The sequence below is a fragment of the Oryza sativa genome, chromosome 3, assembly GCF_034140825.1.
Source record: "Oryza sativa Japonica Group chromosome 3, ASM3414082v1".
In the NCBI taxonomy this organism is placed as follows: Eukaryota; Viridiplantae; Streptophyta; class Magnoliopsida; order Poales; family Poaceae; genus Oryza; species Oryza sativa.
Window position 1 is genome coordinate 34,258,241 of NC_089037.1, and position 17,863 is coordinate 34,276,103.

Below are 17,863 nucleotides of genomic sequence, written 5' to 3' on the forward strand. Positions count from 1 at the left end.
AATTAATGGGAGACCTACACTTTGATTGATTGTTATTGTATCCTACAACGTGTAAGTGCTCTATGTTTTTTTTCCTCCACTACCTGGGGTATATTTATGGGTTCAAATTATGCCATGTATTCAATCATATCATCAGTTAAAAGGAGGTTGGCTTCGATAAAAAAAATGGAGAATTTCATATGGAATTGTTTGTGACTGACACTGGTGGAGATGACGGCTGGAATCGAACAGCAAGCCGATGATATAGTATTTCCACCAAACAAAAACAAATGAAATTTCTGTTGACTTCCAAAATGTTGATCCATTCATCTGCCAGTGAGCTGGCAAAAAAAATACAGCCAAAGCGACTTATTCAATTCAGTTTTTATTTCTCCCAAAAATAATGCCTTACTGAATTTTAGTGTCTAAGACTTGCAGTCATAATCCTATAAATAAAACAGCTATAATGGTTTTTAAAGGAAAATGTTTATGAGCTCATCAACTTCTTTCAAGTCCCTGTACTTGATAATGAGCATAAAATACTTGAAACTGCAGAAAAGTTTAGTTCCATGTCCACACTTCAGTTTCAATGTTAACAAAAAAAAATATAAAAGCAAAGTCAAATAGCATCCAGACCGTCCATCCTACCGACGGCTGTGATCACTTGATCAGGAGCAGTCTCGTTGACTTTGCTAAAATTTTATTCCAATGGTGTTCCTCCTCTCACTCCCAGATGGAATTCTATACTCCCCGAATTACTTCCTGCACAAGTGAAGGACCCAATGAGATTTCATTTGCCATCATATAATGGTAGTATTCTCCTCCTCCTCTATAAAATCTCACCAAGATCTTATTCATAAACTTTTTCCTACGCCACCATTTCTTGCAATCTTGCAGCTTTTCATCTCTTGTTCCTCCTAGATTTTCATAGAGAAATCTGTTTCATCCAATCTTACAAAGCTCCTTTTTTTTTTCTTTTTTCATTTTCTTGGTCAAATTTGTTCTTCATCTTTGATCAATTCAGTTACTATTTACTACCTATGATCTGCTCATTTCTGCTAGAATTCATTGATTTCTCAGCTGAAAAACACTCACTGTTCCATTGCAACACCAAGGGTGCTTGAATTTTACTCGGTTTTCGCCATGGATGGGGTGGAGGAGGCGAACATGGCGGCGGTGGAGAGCTCGAAGAAGCTCGTGGCCATCCTGTCCAAGTCCGGCGACCCGTTCCGGCTGATGGCGGCCGTCGCGGAGACCGACGAGGCGGTGTCAAGGTTCGGCAAGGTGGTCACCATCCTCAGCAACAGGGTCGGCCATGCGAGGGCGAGGCTTGGCAAGAGGAGGAGCTCGCCGCCGGTTGATCCGGGCTGCCTCATGGACCACCCGTTGGCGGCGGCGGCGAGCTCTCCTGCTCCCAGCAATGGCCGCCTCCATTTCAGTAGTAGTGCTGCTACTGCGTCGCCGTCTCCGGCAACGGCGGCGGCGGCTTCCTCCGCCGCGAACGTCACGCCGGCGGTGGTTGACCGGAGCTTGTTTCTTGAGACGACGCTCTTGGATTTGAACAGTCGCGGCGCTCCTGCTCCAGCTGCATCCATGGCGGCGGCTGCCAAGAACAGCTCGAAGCTTGCACCTGCACCCATGGTGAACAGCTCCTCCTCCGCAAATCACATCCAGTTCCAGCAGCCGATGAAGAGCTTTCAGTTCGAGCAGACGCCGATCAGCGACAAGTTCCACATCGAGATGCCGAGAGGCGTCGGCGGCGGCGGAGGGAAGGAGGTGATCAGCTTCAGCTTCGACAACTCGGTGTGCACCTCGTCGGCGGCGACCTCCTTCTTCACCTCCATCAGCAGCCAGCTCATCAGCATGTCCGACGCCGCCACCAACTCCGCCGCGGCTGCGGCGGCGCCGACGACCAAGAAGCCGTCGTCGTGCGCCAGGAAGGCCACCGCCGACGACGACGCCGGCGGCAAATGCCATTGCCCAAAGAAGAAGTCCGTGTCAATCTCGCCACCGTTTCTCGGCCATTTCTGCCATGATCTTGACCGTGTTCTTGCTTCCGATTTCTTCGCAGGAAACCCAGGGAGAAGAAGGTGGTCACCGTGCCGGCGATCAGCGACAAGGTCGCCGATATACCTTCGGACAATTATTCTTGGAGAAAATATGGTCAGAAACCAATCAAAGGCTCTCCTCATCCAAGGTAGTAAATCTCACTACTAAGAACAATTAATCATCTCAAAATTCAGTCATAGCTTCATAATACTCGTTCATCTCAGTTACTGCTACTGATCAACTTCTTTGCAATTCCAATTACTATGATCAGTTTCAACTTAAGACAAGAATAACCATCTCATTATCATCTTTAAAAGACAATAGCTAATGATCAACTTATCTGTCATGCCTATTAATACGGCCACTTCCAACTGATCTGCAATCTGTACCCTGTACTCTGCTTAATCATGATCAAATGTTCAGATGAAAAAAATTAGACAAATTTGATGAGATTGATTGTGTTTGGGTTTGATGCAGGGGATACTACAGGTGCAGCAGCAAGAAGGATTGCCCGGCGAGGAAGCACGTCGAGAGGTGTCGCAGCGACCCGGCGATGCTGCTCGTCACCTACGAGAACGAACACAACCACGCGCAGCCGCTCGATCTCTCCGTAGTGCAGCAAGCCACCGCTAATCCCCAGACCTGATGATCCTTAGCTTAATCACCATCCGTGTATCTATCAGCATCACTGCAAATGCAAATGCAAATGCAAATATAGGATTCTGGAAATCTGAACTTGTCCATGAACAGCTACTTGGTAATATCAAATTTGTGACTAGCTTGTTATGTTTGATCATGTACGAGTAGTAGCTCTAAAAACGTATAAATGCGGACGCTCATATAAAAGTGCACACTCACAATTATGAACACACATACATATATACAGATTAACGAAGCCACCAAATACGTCTATCATGTTTAAGTCTTAACAGTTTCTACCACATCAAAACCAGCTGAGTTACGCTCAGTTCGCACTCACTGATTTCTCTTTCTGGAAGTTGCAACGCACAATTCGTCAATTCCTAGTGTGTCTCTTTCCGTCTGATGTGTAGATGTCAAGCATGAGTGTGGTTCGAGGGGAATGAACAGATCTAAACTGCTGAATCATTGCAAATTCTAGATGCAAACATCAATGATTAGTGTGGCTAATTGCATTTCGTTTCTGAGAGATCAACGTGCGGTTAAGCGCGTTTCTTGGGCCCTTATTGTACTCTGCCACCAACCGATTCATGTGATCTGTTTGTTACTGATGAGTCACGATAACACTGACACTTCGGTGTTTTGAGAAATGTGTTTTTCTGCCGATTCCTAGAGAAAACGAACCGTTTCTCGTCAAATTCTTGCAAATTTTATTTGAAACTTAACCCTTAACCGAATTATAAATGTAGATAGCTGGATACTATCGCATTCTGAATAATACAACGGTGCTGGGTGGTTGCATGGCAAGCATTGGATAGCCTTAATCTAATTTGCCCAATAGACTTCTATATTTTTTTCAATACAGGTTATACAGCATATAGATTATAAAAAAAAACACAAGTGAATCACATTGCAGCCGCAAACCGGCCCTAAATAGCTAGATTAATATCCAAATCAAGATACTAAACACTTGCTCATGCTAAATTCCAACCCTAGATCAACTAGGTTCATCATGTGAGGTGATCTACCTGGAGCTGCTTATGACACCCACAAGAGAAACTAGCTGGAAACATTGACAAAATCCAATTTAATTCCATCCAGGCATGGTGTTTTCACAGATGAAACATATATATTCAGTTAAACAAAAAGCAGATGACAGAGATGCTAATCTGTCTCGATCAGTCTCTGACAAAACCACATGAAGGGAAATCAAATCAACAAAGTCATTAAGGCATTAAATGCACCTCCCACAAAGAGCGCCGATAATTAGTGGTGCTAAGCATGTGCACCCGTGCAACTTAGCTTATCAATTGGCAGGACTGATCGAGCTGGCCAAACAATTATTTCGGCTAGGATTAAGCTTAATTATATTTTAGTTGTTTGTTTAACTGGAACTCGTGCGTGCTCATGTGATTGATTTTCTGCGAGCTCAAATCTCTTCCAGGGTGAACAAATCTAAATCTAGCCTTGTTAAATAGGAGTACTTATATATCAGACAAGTTCAGAGCTAATGCGACGTCCATATGGGCTTCGAAATATGATTAGTTGATGTGTTCCTTAATGTTCTTTATTTAGCTCAGTTGCTTTACCCTCGACTTTTTATGCCTTGATTACCTTGATGAGAAGCATATGGGCTTCGAAATATGATTAGTTGATGTGTTCTGTGCTTAATGTTCTTTATTTAGCTTAGTTGCTTTACCCTCAACATTTTATGCCTTGATTACCTTGATGAGAACTGCTCAGATATGAACTTGCTCAGGATATAAACTGTGCCTATATACGGTATAGCAACAATCATGGCCTTTGGACAATTTGAAATGGGCCTTCATATTATGCTTACACCCAAGTTTCAGCATGTTTTCCAGTGTATCAGTGCAAGAATTGAGTGTTCTTGATAAATTTTTGCAACCCTTAGGCCTACAGTACGTTGCAGTTGCAGATCCGAGAGCGAACAAGCACGATCTTCAGGACAAGCTAATAAGGGCATGTTTTTCACAGCTCAAGAACAATCTTCAGGACAAGCTACTAAGGGCATGGTTGGCACAGTTTCACAGAAAAGGAGTAAAGGAAGTGCTCTCAGAAAATGAATTGGCATAGCTCTAGCTCCAGCCTCACCTGTCCTGAAGCTGGAACCCAACCAAAAGAAACGGTTTCAGCTCCACCAAAAAAAAAGGGTTAAGTAGACTGGGGTGCTCTAGATTCAGAGAGCTCCACAACTGCACTCCAAACACAACTTCAAGATTAAACTTAAGAGTTGAAATCCTACCAACCAAGCCCTCAAGTAAATTCTATCCACCAGAATCATTGGTTCATGCCATAGGTAGGTTAACACCTCATCATCAGGGATGACAGAACACTGGTTCAGTTCAACGGATGATAATTGCAATAGAAATAACATGTTTGGATATAACTTCAAAATATCTGGGGAAATAACATCAGATTAACCAAGGTTCAAAAAGTGGCTGCTCGGTGGACACGCTATTAATAAAGTACTTTGGAGTTCCTTGTTCGACAGCTCAAGCTACATACTGGAAGCGCAAACAGCTGCAGATGATCTCTCACTTGAGAGGGATAAACCGTGAGGAGTGGGTAGCACCAATACCAGGCCTACCGTGCTTGACTGGCTTGTACGAGATGGAGAACTCTGCGAGGTAGTGGCCAATCATCTCAGGCTTGATCTCAACCTGGTTGAAGGTCTTGCCGTTGTAGACACCGACGATGCTTCCGATCATCTCAGGCACAATGATCATGTTCCTGAGGTGGGTCCTCACAGGCTCTGGCTTCTCACCAGCAGGTGCATCCTTTTTCTGTTTGCAAGAATTTTACAAGAGAACAGAAGATTAGCAACCTACTAGTTAAGTTTGCGTGCAAAGCGAACATAAAGACAAGATGATTGTCTGAAAAATGGCATAAAAGAACCAGTAAAGGCAGAGAGGATTGGAGGAAACAAAAAAAAAAGAATGCACTAATAGAACTCAATATACCCCACACTCATACAAGCTTCACCCAGATACTTTGCTGAACCAGCCAGAGAGTAAAAAGACCAGAGTTAGCTAAATTTTTTAATCTACCAGCAAGAACCACATTCTAGCAAAAATATCCACAAAAGCAACAGTTCTTATATAGACTTTATACATCACACCTACATAACTCACTACAAAGTAACTTCCAGCTTCATAGAAACCTAGTCTGAAGACAGTACCTTCAAAATTACTGCCCTGATAGAATAACGACACGCCAACTAACATTTTTCAGAACCAAAAGGGTAAAAAGACTAACTAAGCTAGCAAGCATGGAAATGTGAGACCCAAATAGCAAGGAAACAGTAATAAATACTCCCTCCGTTCCATATTACTTTTTGGATTGAAATTTGACAGTTTATAGAAACATGTTTTCCACAACACCAAACTAGTTTCATCAAGTCCACCATTTCCCAAAACATGTCTATAGTATATTTGCTTTGTTTTGGGAATATTGCTAATTTTTTCTACAAACCCAACACATCCTGTAATATATAGAACAAAGGGAGTACACCGCGACAAATAACCTAAAACCCCATGATTTGGTGGTATTAATAATTCACTAAGAAAATATCAGAAACCAGACTTTGTGGAGTGCAGGAAAAAAATAAAGCAGACAAGCCAGAACAATTAATGTGAAAACAATACGTAACACAAAAATACTGCGTTCCTCCAACTGACAAACTAAAAACAAAAAAAATACCCACAGCATAACCTATAATAAAACTGAGACACTAAAAATTGTGGCAAAACTACTGCCAACATGTTAAGTTGCCACAAACAAGCTCTGGGTAGATTTAAAGCACTGGAATGAACCATGTTATAGGTTTCAACATTTCCAGTGCAAATACACAAAACAAATTAATGTCAGCGCATTAACAGAAAGTGAATAATAAATATATACAAATCATATATCAAACATGTAACCAAAAAAAGTGTTGTTCTGCATCAGTTATTCATTGCTAAATGCTAAAAGCAAGTCCAGAGGCATACATTATGGTAAATAACAATTCCAACCTCTAAAGACTGCATCAAATCAGCCTTACATTTCCAAAGGCAAATTTGCATTGAATTGTAAAACCTAAATGCCGACCCACCACAGCATTCTTTTGAGCGAGTGCAGTATTAAAACAGGCAGTTAGTAGCACTACGGTACGAAATCTAAAGAGACGCACAATCAAGTTACAGATCCCCAAAATATAAAAATAGCAAGATAAATACTTAACACATAAGATCTGTATCGATTCCACATTTTAACAAACTTTCCATCAACTCAGAACAAATGACTGATGAGTATATCAACACTCACCGCCTTGCGGAGCTTCTTGATGAGCGCCATGGGCTTCCTCTTCAGGCCCCTCTGGAACCTATCGAAACCAAAAGGCACACAACACATCAGATCAAAGCCACCCAACCACAAACAATTGCAAGCATTCCAGCGACGATTCAACCTTCTGCGGGCGCGCGCGGGGAAGAGCTGGACGAGGTCGTCGGTGGACATGTCGAGGAGCGCGTCGAGGTCCACGCCGCGGTAGCTGTACTTGCGGAACGTCCTCTTCTTCGGCGCTCCGGCCGCGGCCACCTCCGCCTCGACCTCGACATCCGCCTACCACCACCACCCAAAAAAAAAAAAAACACCACCACGCGCGGCGTCAGGCATCACGAGCGAACGCGCCGACACGCGGCTAGGGTTGCGGGAGAGGCGGCGACTCACCATTGTTGAAGGGGTTGGGGAGAGCTGGAGCTCGAGGCGAGGGGTCGGAGGCGCGAGCTGCTTGGATGAGGAGGAGGAGACGGCGGCGGCGGCGGTTAGGGTTTGGGGGAAGAGCTCTCGGAAGCTTATATAGTGGTTGGTGGTGCGCGTCAAGGGCTGTTTGAGTGGGCTAGGCCCACGTGTTCCGGCCCGGCCTGGCCTGGCCCATTTCGACGCTGTAACGAGGCCTTCCGCTGCAAGCCTGCAGACTCGGGCCCAGAGTGAACGCTGCCGCTCGTGGTCAGCGGCGTTGTGTTGACATTTTGCTTTTCTATTTGAAAAAAGAAGACGAATTGCATGGTTTGCTTTGTGCACTGGACGGTTGCGTCAGCTAGATTCCGTACTTTAAAATACTGTGTAAATGGATGGATTAACATCCAATCCGGTTACTTGCAGAAAAGAAAGTTGCGACCCTGGTTTCACAATACCAGCAGATTCAATCTCTTGACTATGGTATGTATGCAAAATAGTATATTATGGATAAGTGGATTTTTATATGAAACAGTGCAGTCCAGGTAGAATTCATGTGTAGACCATCGTTCCAAATCTGGCATGGATGTGAATGGCGTGGAAATGGATGCTAGGTTCCTCTTACCATTTTTGGCGTGGTAACCACGAGATAAACCGTGGTTTTAAAAATTGAAAAGATTACCGTGCATGGTAACCGCGATAACTGCGCGGTTTTGTAAACCCTGTTTAGGTCTCAAATTCAGCATCGCTTCCTAACCGTTGCCAGCACCTCCAACAAGCCCTATGTCCGCTCCTCGTCTTGCTCATTAAAAGAGCGTCGGGTCTGACTTTAGGTTGGATCCTTCCTCTCCAGTTGCCACTAGCACAGCCACCAAGCTTGTCATTGTCGTACTAGCTAGAGCCACCTCCCAATCCACATGGTTCGATTTAGGCCTATAAACCGACGATTTAGCAGCCACTGCCCCTAGGGTCATTGCCACTACCATGCCGAAAAGCACCGCCACAATAGTCATCACCCTCACCGTCACACAGTCAGATATGGATGAAAAGTTTCCACTAGTAGCCACTGCTCCTAGGGCCATCACCTGTACCACCACCATCATTGTCCACACCAACACGCCGTAAAGACAATACTGTCCCATCATCACTCAGTCAAATCTAGGTGTAGAACCCCCATTGGTAGTCATTGTCCCTAGGCTCACCACTATCAGGGAGCCACACAAAACCGCGCGATTACCATGCACGGTAACCTTTTCAGTTTTTAAAACCACGGTATCTCTCGGGGTTACCGCGCGGTTTCGCGATAACCACCTTGCCGTGGGGGTCCAATAACCACGCCAAAAACGGTAAGGGAACCCTAGGGCCAACACTGATGAGCATGTTGCTATGTCGAGACAACCTTGTTATCGTCCATGTACCCTTGCAACCTAATCTGGGCACTGCTCTGTCCACTCCTCAGTGCCGAGAAGCCTACCAACGCAACCACTTGCGCCGCCATGCGACTAGATCTAGGCACGAAGACCCAAAATTCGACAACCACCACCTCAGGCTCCACTGAGACATCCACCAAGAAGCCTAGCCAACATTGTTCTTACCGTTGTACGGACGCACGACAACTGGTTTAAACGGCGGCCGCACTACCAGAAAACTAATTTTCCCAAGCGGCCAAAACTAATTTTCGCAGGCAGAAGGAAGGTCCGCCTGCAACACAACGTCGATTTTCGCAGTCGGGGCAACGGTCCGCCTGCGAAAATGCAAAAAAACGAACAAAAAAAATCGCCGCACGCGGCTCGCCGCCGCCGCCACGCCTCGCCCTCCTCCCCGGCCGGATCTGAGAGGGGAGGGGAGGGGAGCCGTTGTCGTCGCCGCCGCCGCTCCACGCCGTCGTCCCCGCCACCGGCCTCCCCCCTCCCTCCTCCGGCCAGATCTGGGAGGGAGGGGGCCAGGGGAGCCGCCGCCGCCGGCCGCCCCGCGCGCGTCGTCACCGCCGCCACCACCGCCCCACGCCGTCGTCGCCGCCGTCACCCCCGCCGGCCTCCCCCCTCCCTTCTCCGGCCATATCTGGGAGGGAGGGGGCGAGGGGAGCCGCCGCCGCCGGCCGCGCCTTGCCGTCCCCGCCGCGCCGCCGCATGCAGTCGCCGTCCCCGCTGCGCCACCGTTCCCTCCGCACCGCTAGAGAGGAGAGGAGAGGAGAGTGAGGGAGAGGGATCTGAGGGAGAGAGGTGAGGGAGAGGATAAGTGAGGGAGAGAATGAGACTTAGAAAAAAACTACTCCAGCCTAGTCTATTAATATTGCTCCTCATTTTCACAGGCGGACCATATAAGGTGCGCCTGCGAAAATCATTTTCGTAGGCGCCGCTTAAGTGGTCCGCGTGCGAAAATAGATTTTCGTAGGCGGACAGCGAACATCACCCCAATTTATATTTTTGTAGGCGGTCATTTGTCTTCAAAAATCAGATCCGACTGCGAAAATAAGACCCCCAACGTTAGGGAAAATGTTTTTTCTAGTAGTGCCGGTGAGGCGGAAGGCGTTGGAGATGGTAAACTATAACAAATGAAAGTGCTTCTGTTTATAGCAGAAAGTGCAGTCGGTATTATTACCCCAAAACGCGATTAATTTACTTTGTGGTAACAAAAAAAGAGAGAAGAATTTACTCGATCGGTCCTTTTCCAAGTCTATCGCGTGATCGACTGTAAACAACAAATCCACAATCACATCCAATCCAAGGCTGTAGAAGTAAGAAATGTAGGCCGTAGAAACGCAGCAACCAACACGGCTAAGATACATACATGATACACATGTGGCCATGGGTAGAGCAGGCTAGCAAGCAGTTCTATGAACCAACCCGACATGCACGGCAGCAAACCGAGCAAGACGCAGCTAGTGGTTCTCCCTGCGAAAGCGGCACTGGTTTTTGCTATCAGATGCATCGCAGTTGTGCAAACAAGTCACCGTTTCATCAGTTGCGTCATGTCAGAAAAGAAAACAAGTTTATCCCATCATAACTAGGTATAACAAATCTAACCTTTTTTTTAACAAAGGTACAATCTATCATTAACAGGCTATAACACTCTCTTTGTTTAGACTAACAAGCCAGTTTATGAGCCCGCCGCTGAGCGCTCGAGGTAGCCAAGCCTGCCACCGTTGGCCAGTGAGAGAGAGGAGAGGACTGGAGGTGAGAGAGAGATAGAAAGAAGATAAGGATGATACTTGAAAATTTTTTAAACATTGAAATGGAATAAGGAGGTAAGTTCGACTTCTGGGTGGGTCCTTAAGAGATTCGTCTGCGAAAATAGACTCATTTTCTATACGGGTACGCTGAGAGGTTCGTCTAAAAAATCGATTTTTACATACGGGTCTCTTAAAAAGCCATATGCGATAATAGATGTCGATCTTTATATACGTGACTAATTATAATCTACATGCCATCTAAAGGGGTCTCGTCCAGTAAACCGTTTCCGTAGTACGTCGAATCTAAATGGAAGAAACAACCCTCACAAATAACAAGAGGTAGTTGACAGATTTCTCAACTATTAGGAGGTAGCCGTTCACTATTACACGATTGATTTTCCTGGACGCCCACTCTTTTTGTTTCCATGCGGTCCGTAAGTGGAACCGCATGGAAAAATAGGGAACCGGCGCTGGGGTATCGGCCGCATGGGAAAATTGATTTTCCCGTGCAGGCGTCCTATCCCAACCGCACGGGATATTCCTCCCTCCTTTCCCTCCCATCCACTTCAAATTTTTCATATCTCCTCCTTTTTCCCTTTTATTCTCTCTCAACCACTCTCACCTAACCAGCTCCGTACCTTATCTCTTCTCAATCGGCTCCCACCTCTCTCTCTCTACCTTATCTCTTCTCAACCTCTTCTCAACCCCTCAACCGGCCGGCTTCCCCTCCTCCTCCCCCTCCCCTGGGAGAGGCGGCAGCTAGGCGAGGCGGTGGCCGGGCGCGGCGGCGGCCTGGGCGAGGCGGCCAAGCCGAGGTGGCGGCTGGGCGAGGCGGCGGCCGGGCACAGCGGCGGCCTGGGGCTCCTTGACGCTCCCACCCCGCTCGTCGCTAACTACGTTCTCCACCAACCTGCGGCCACCACCACCACCAGACGTTCCACCGACTCGGTGGCGTCTTTCCTGTCCGGCATGGCCACGCTCGGTGCCAAGCTGGTCACGGTGGTCGAGGAGGAAGGCGAAGCGGAGGAGGACGACGGCGACTTGGCCGGCGACGCTGCAGCGGCCGGGCGCGGCGGGGAGCAGCGAGGCGCTGGTGCCCAGGCGATTTTTCCTTTTTTTTTTGGTTCCGTGCAGGCGGTATAACACAACCGCACGGGATAATCGATTATCCCGTGCGGTCGGTCCACCCGCGCGCGAAAATACTGATTTTCGTAGACAGCCGGCTGCAGCGGGCCGGACAACCGCACGAAAAAAATCAAAATGCTCGTATGAAAAAATCTTATCTGTAGTAGTGGTTGTTCTTCGTCGCATGCTAAATAATGGTATTATATATGTTAAATCAAATTATAACCGAGTCTCTGTCCCTTTGTTCTTCGTCAACAACGTCTAATAATGATCAACGAAGACGATATGGAAGTGGCGGATCCAGCATGGGGGCGACGGGGTCTCGAGCCCCCACTACTGGCGTGAAGACTACGAGAGACCCCACGAAGACCCCACTAAAATTTTTTACCATATGTAGATAAAAGGAGGGACTGTAATTTTATCTAGTTTGTTCAGACTCCACTGCTATTTATTTCTGGATCCGTCACTTCATATGGTGGAGACTAGCAGGAGGAAAAAAAATCTCATGCGGCCATGCCAGATGCTCTGTACATGCATGACATACATACATAACCCGAGAGAGATAAAGGTGTAGTAGTTCTCTTTTGCGCACAGCCACTCAACTTCCACCGGTGATACGGGGTGGGGCAAAATTGATCGAAACCAAAAGAACGAACCGAAAAGATTTAAGTCTAAAAAAATAGGTCCCGACTAATCAAATTTTATTTGGTCATCATCCTTCATCCTCGGAAAGATTGAGTCTAAAAAGTTAGGTCTCGACTAATCGAATTTTATTTGGTCATCATCCTCGGTTAACCAAACAAAATTTCTCGGTATCTGCCATTGCCTACCATCCAGAGTGTCCTGGTTGATTTAGCGATTGATTTCTATTAGAGATGGGCTGCTTCTGCCTGTCGGCTGCCGTACGTCCCGACGCCCGACGGTCTGACCGCGACGAGTCACCGACGATTACATCCATGGATTCATGCAATTTATACATGTACTCTAGTCTAGTCCAGTCCAGCCCTGGGATATAAATCCAGTGCATAACTGCTTGTTTTAGCTGTGATTCGTGTGAATCTTTGTATCCTAAAACTGTCATATGCAACTAATTTGGTCACAACCGAGACCGAATTGATTGATCTCGATTATTTTGTAATGTAATTTGGTCTTCAGTTTTGGATAATCGAAATTTCCTAAAAGACGAAAGACCAACCCCAAGATGATGCTATCAGCTATCCATTGTCAGTAGCAGATCCAGGAACTTTTCTAAGCCTGAGAAGCATGACGACGGATAACAAGTATATGCAAAGATTATCCACATATGCAATGTTTATATATAGAACACACACGAGAGAAGATGTGCTCGCAATTGATGCCACTGTTACTGCATGATGTCGAACCATCCGTTGAATGAACCAAAATGGGCCTCATTAGGCACAACGCGTCCAGACTCGATCATCTGCCAAGCTAATGCCAGCTTGTGCGCTAGCTTGTTTTCCTGTGAAACCCATGGATTTGCCTATAGCATCACCGGTGGAGCAAAGCAAAAGCTCCATAGCTATCCGGTGCTGTTGGGCCCTAATTCTACCCTTGTCCACTACCACGACACAAGTTTATCGATTTATCCCATGAAAAACACAACACATCGAGGCCTAGAGGTTGGCGATGGGTGGGCGACGGGAAAGGCAGGCGACGCCAGTAATGGAGTGGCGGAGGAAGAGGAGTGAAGTCTTTTATCCACTCATATGGATGTCCACCATGGGCCGGGTTAGATGTCACGCGAATGCACTAAGATTGGTGCGTACACATATACTCCCTCTGTACTCATAAAGGAAGTCGTTTAGGACAATGTTTAAGTCAAACCTTGGGAATATAAATCATGAATAACTCTCAAGTTGTTGAGTTTGAAAATGTAAAAATTATATGAATAGATTTGTTTTGAAAAATACTTTCATAAAAGTATACATATATCACTTTTCAATAAATATTTTTATAGAAACAAGAAATTAAAGTTGTGTTTTGGAGACCGTGTCGCTGTCCTAAATGACTTCCTTTATGAGTATGGAGGGAGTACTCCACACGAGGAAGATGCCATGCACTCGGCGGTCGTGGGTGCTAGCCCCGATCCTCAGAGTCCTCTACTTGTTTTATTTTAGATAATGAATTTTCATTAATCCGGTCTCTATATCCATGAAGAATATACTCGGCCAAAAAAATAATAATACAAGTGCACTTAGACTCATACCTTAACAAGAGGAGAACACACAACTAAGAGAAAAAATTACAACCCTGGCAAACACATGTTTCCAGACATACTTTTATGAAACGGCCAAATTTGACGAGTGAAAGTCATCTAGACGCTGCTGCCTCTAGTGCATCTTCGTTGTGAACAGTTGGTACCATCTTCATCTGTTTCGGGTGAGCTGATGCCATGCGCCACCGGATAGCCCATCTTTATCTGTCGTCATCCAATCAGAACTAGCCTGACGAGACGCGAGTCGACGGGATACACTTTCGCTTTATTAGATTGCTAGGTCTCCGCTGCCCATAGGGCCGTCACTGTCGTAAGGATCCTCTTCTGCCTCCCAGACTCCCAGCCCGCCACCACCCCTAGGGCCGCCACCTCTGCTAGAGTCCACATATTTTTGTCGAAATCTCAGTCCTCCACCACTGTCGCTGAGGATAACCTCTTCCACCAGGAATCCCATGCCTCCGCCGCCCTTAGGGTTGCCACCGCTAATGGGATCCACCTCTGCCTCTTCCTCCCCAAGAACCTTGTGCCAACGCACAGGCCACCGCCACCGCCGCCAAGGAGATCCTTTCCGCCTGTCTTGGGGAGGTCCCCACTGCCTGTGGGACTACCTCCGCCTAAACCACCTTCTCCATGCCGAGGATTGGCCGTCAAAGCTCAGGCCGCTGCCGTCCTCCGCCACCCCTGCCATCGGTCGAAGGGGCGCCGCTGCCGACTCCTCGCTAGTCGCCGCTACCCGTCGCCCTCCCACCACTTCCGCTGTCGTCACCAACAACCACAGCCAAGCGTAGGCTTGGTCGCCTCCGCCGTCCATGCTCTCCTTCGCACCGCTCTAACCAAGCAGCAACGACCAGGACGAGAAGGCACATATCCAAGTGAGGGAACGCCAGATCTGGCCTCATCAGCTCGTGTCGCGCCTCGCCGACTGCCACAATGCCTGTATCTTTCAGAAGGAATTTTACCATCATTGATACCTCCTAGTACCTGCCAGTACACTATGTATCTGAACCATCCGTTTGATTTGATCTAACGGTTCATAAAGAACGGTACCAGGAGGTACTGCCTAGTGAGAAACGAAGGTTGGTTCAAGTACTAACTGTGAAAGGGCAGCTATGTAATTGGAGTAAGAACTTATCTCTCCCATCCCTCTCTGTTCTCTCTTCCCTACCGACCAAACAGCCCGTGGTGGCTCTCGTTGAGGTCATGGCCGATGGAAGGGGCCATCTATACGAGAAGAGGATGATGGTGTCCAAGTCGTCTGATGTTGCAAGGGGCTTCATGTCACCTCCCGCTAGAGATCCAAGTGCCATGATGTCCTCTTTATCTCTTCCACCTGATCCATCTCACCCGCCTGCAAATGGAGGCCAAGCAATAAGTTGCCCTAGTGAGCTCCCTTACATGCAACGAGCTACTACCCCCATAGTATCCACAGTTATCTGAATCCGAATGTAGCAACAACCATGCTAAAAAACGATGATTCGGCAGATATCTCTTTCTTGTAATAACGCTATAGTAGTCTCTTTTACTTGATATAATATAATCAGCTCTGTTGCGCAAAAAGGAATATGAGAATTTACCGCCTCCTTAAAATTTTTATAAATCTATTGTAAACCACATATCCAAAATCACATCCAAGATTGTAGTACCAAGCGATAACGACATAACATATATAGGCCACATAAATACATAATATAAGCAATAACATGAGTCACTAACATGTAGGCCCATTAAATATATGGTCCATATCGGCAGCTCAAAATTAGAGGTTCGCACTGTAGAAAATCTGTTCACGGACACGTGTCGAAAGTTAGAGGATTGTACCGTAGAAAATCCGTTTACGGACACGTGTCAAGTGTCGACCACAACATATGTACAGTCATCGTGCCATTGGTAGCAACGCTAGCAGCAGTCCTATGAACACGACATGGACCGGTAGCAAACCGAGCAAACGGTGTAGTACTACATATATGTCGTTCTCCCTGCCAAAAGCAACACGTAGTCACATTGCTGCAGTTGCCCTAATGCCGCGATCAGATGCAATGCAAACCAGCCCCCGAAAAAAAAAGTTACAAACCAAAGTATATCCCAGATAGGAGTACGTCGCAAGCTGAATGGACATTTACATTTCTGGGTAACATAGAATACAGATAGCTTAATCATCATGTTCGTTCGATGTCGCTGGACCCTGTTACTGAAAGCGGCCTCTTCCAAAAAAAAAAAAAAAGAACTTTCGATCGAAGCGTGCAGCTTCAATTGCTCATTTTGCTCGACGAGAAGAGAAAAAAAATGGAGATTGGAACGATGTATTATGAGTATCCGCGACCACGAGCGCTGCGACATGCTTCGAAATGGCCCCTTTGACATCGCGTGTGCAGGAGCCTTTTACGTGCAGATGGGGTTCACCAAGTGTGTAGTAATTAATTTCGGTACTGAATTCCGAATCCATAAGGAAGAATTTAAAGAAACTAACCCTCACAAGGAACAGCAATATAGTATTCAGATAGATTTTCCAGCAAGGAGCCAGCAGCAGCTCGTCAATTACAGGCTAAATTATGGCTTTATTATGCTGCATCTTTAACTAATTACCAAGTGCCTCTCTGTACTTTTGCTCTTCGTCATCGTCTAATAATGACCAACAGGAGCAGAAAAAAGGAGAGAAATATCCCATGCTCTGTAGATGATGCATATATAAACCTGAGAGATAATAATAAAGGAGTAGTTCTTCTTTTGCTCACAGCCACTCGCCTTCACTGCAGGTGATGCTATCGGCTATATCCCACTGTCACGGTTGCAAAAACTTTCCTGCGACGAAAACACGACCTTTTCCGGTTTAAAGATGCGAATTTTCTCGCTCAGATTGGTGATAATTTAACTTTCTCGTCGCAAAACGAGATTGTTAATTTGCGCGTGCAGTAGCATCAGTTTGAGCTGATTTGGCCGTAATTGCAGCCGAATTTTGGGCATATTTGTATCACATATTTTAGGACATACATGTTTGTGTGTGCAGTTCAGTTGCTGCTGTTTGGGCGATGGATTTGAGATGCTAAAAATGGGTTTAAGTTCGGGAGAAACACGACGAAGTGAGGGTGCCCAGGTAGAAAAGCTAGGGTGGTTTGGAACGCGGTCAACCTCATGTTTAGTGCTGTCCTCGCTAGCAGCCAATTCATATCCCGTGCAGTACAAAACTAAATTCACAATTCGAAATAATTCATCCTTGAATTCCATCATATCAGCGAGTGAAATTCATATTTAGCACCATGGCGATAGTCAGATGGCCAACCATAGGTTTCGTGAATTAAACCACAGCATATCATACGGGTGAGCTGATGGTACACCTGTATTGCCCTAATACCATCTTGCTGTATATCTGTTCATCGATCTTGATCCAAATATGATTTAACCAACTCGAATCTGCAGATCAAGATAAGGTTTATTTGGTTTTGAAAACGCCAAGAAATGAGTCTATCCATATGCGTGTCCAGTTCTTGGTCGCCCAGACCCACGATGAACCGAGACCATGCAGCTAACCGATCCTGGGTTCGGTAGACAAACAAGTTTCGAACAGGTTTGAGTTTTTTCTGAACTTGATGTCCATCTTTGACACGTTGGAAACATCGGTTTGATTTCATTTTGAAGCAAAAGTTTACAATTCGTTAGACGTTCTATGTGTTGGAATTCCAATTTGACCAGCTCATGCCAACACATAAGAGGAGTACTGCACCTTGTGCCTACTTTGACCTCTTCCTGCGCAAATCGATTCGTCAGGACAGTAACGAAATCTCTCAAAAAGTTCAAACCAACTCGTAATTCCATCACGAATCCGACGCAGAATTCAAACTGCGGTGAGAAACCGACGGATAAATATGAGCAAAATTTGGATACATGAAGAACAGGCAAACTCGTATCACCTGGTAGGCAGCTAT

The 17,863-nt window shown here is 46.2% G+C and overlaps 2 protein-coding genes and 1 long non-coding RNA gene across 6 annotated transcripts; 1 reads left to right on the forward strand and 2 right to left on the reverse strand.

Annotated features, from left to right (window-relative positions):
- Window positions 1–519: 519 nt before the first annotated feature.
- LOC136355562 (uncharacterized) lies at window positions 520–3,229 on the reverse strand. The gene is made up of 2 exons (XR_010739830.1): window positions 3,008–3,229; window positions 520–2,716 (listed from the first exon to the last, which is right to left on the reverse strand). It is a non-coding gene; the product is annotated as an uncharacterized lncRNA (long non-coding RNA).
- LOC4334437 (protein WRKY1) lies at window positions 689–2,821 on the forward strand. 4 transcript variants are annotated; one of them, XM_066308266.1, is made up of 4 exons: window positions 711–789; window positions 1,095–1,970; window positions 2,051–2,176; window positions 2,506–2,821. In XM_066308266.1, the coding sequence occupies exons 2-4, from the start codon at window positions 1,123–1,125 to the stop codon at window positions 2,672–2,674; spliced, it is 1,143 nt and encodes a 380-aa protein (XP_066164363.1). In that variant the 5' UTR covers window positions 711–789; window positions 1,095–1,122; the 3' UTR covers window positions 2,675–2,821. The 4 variants fall into 4 exon arrangements, with proteins under 4 accessions (XP_066164362.1, XP_066164363.1, XP_025879933.1 ...); XM_066308265.1 differs by having other exon boundaries at window positions 689–1,970; XM_026024148.2 differs by having other exon boundaries at window positions 720–789; window positions 1,095–2,176.
- A 1,798-nt stretch (window positions 3,230–5,027) lies between the features above and the next one.
- LOC4334438 (small ribosomal subunit protein uS19-like) lies at window positions 5,028–7,498 on the reverse strand. The gene is made up of 4 exons (XM_015777332.3): window positions 7,402–7,498; window positions 7,139–7,293; window positions 6,997–7,054; window positions 5,028–5,474 (listed from the first exon to the last, which is right to left on the reverse strand). Exons 1-4 carry the CDS (start codon window positions 7,402–7,404, stop codon window positions 5,226–5,228), a joined length of 465 nt encoding a protein of 154 aa, XP_015632818.1. The 5' UTR covers window positions 7,405–7,498; the 3' UTR covers window positions 5,028–5,225.
- Between the last annotated feature and the right edge of the window lie 10,365 nt (window positions 7,499–17,863).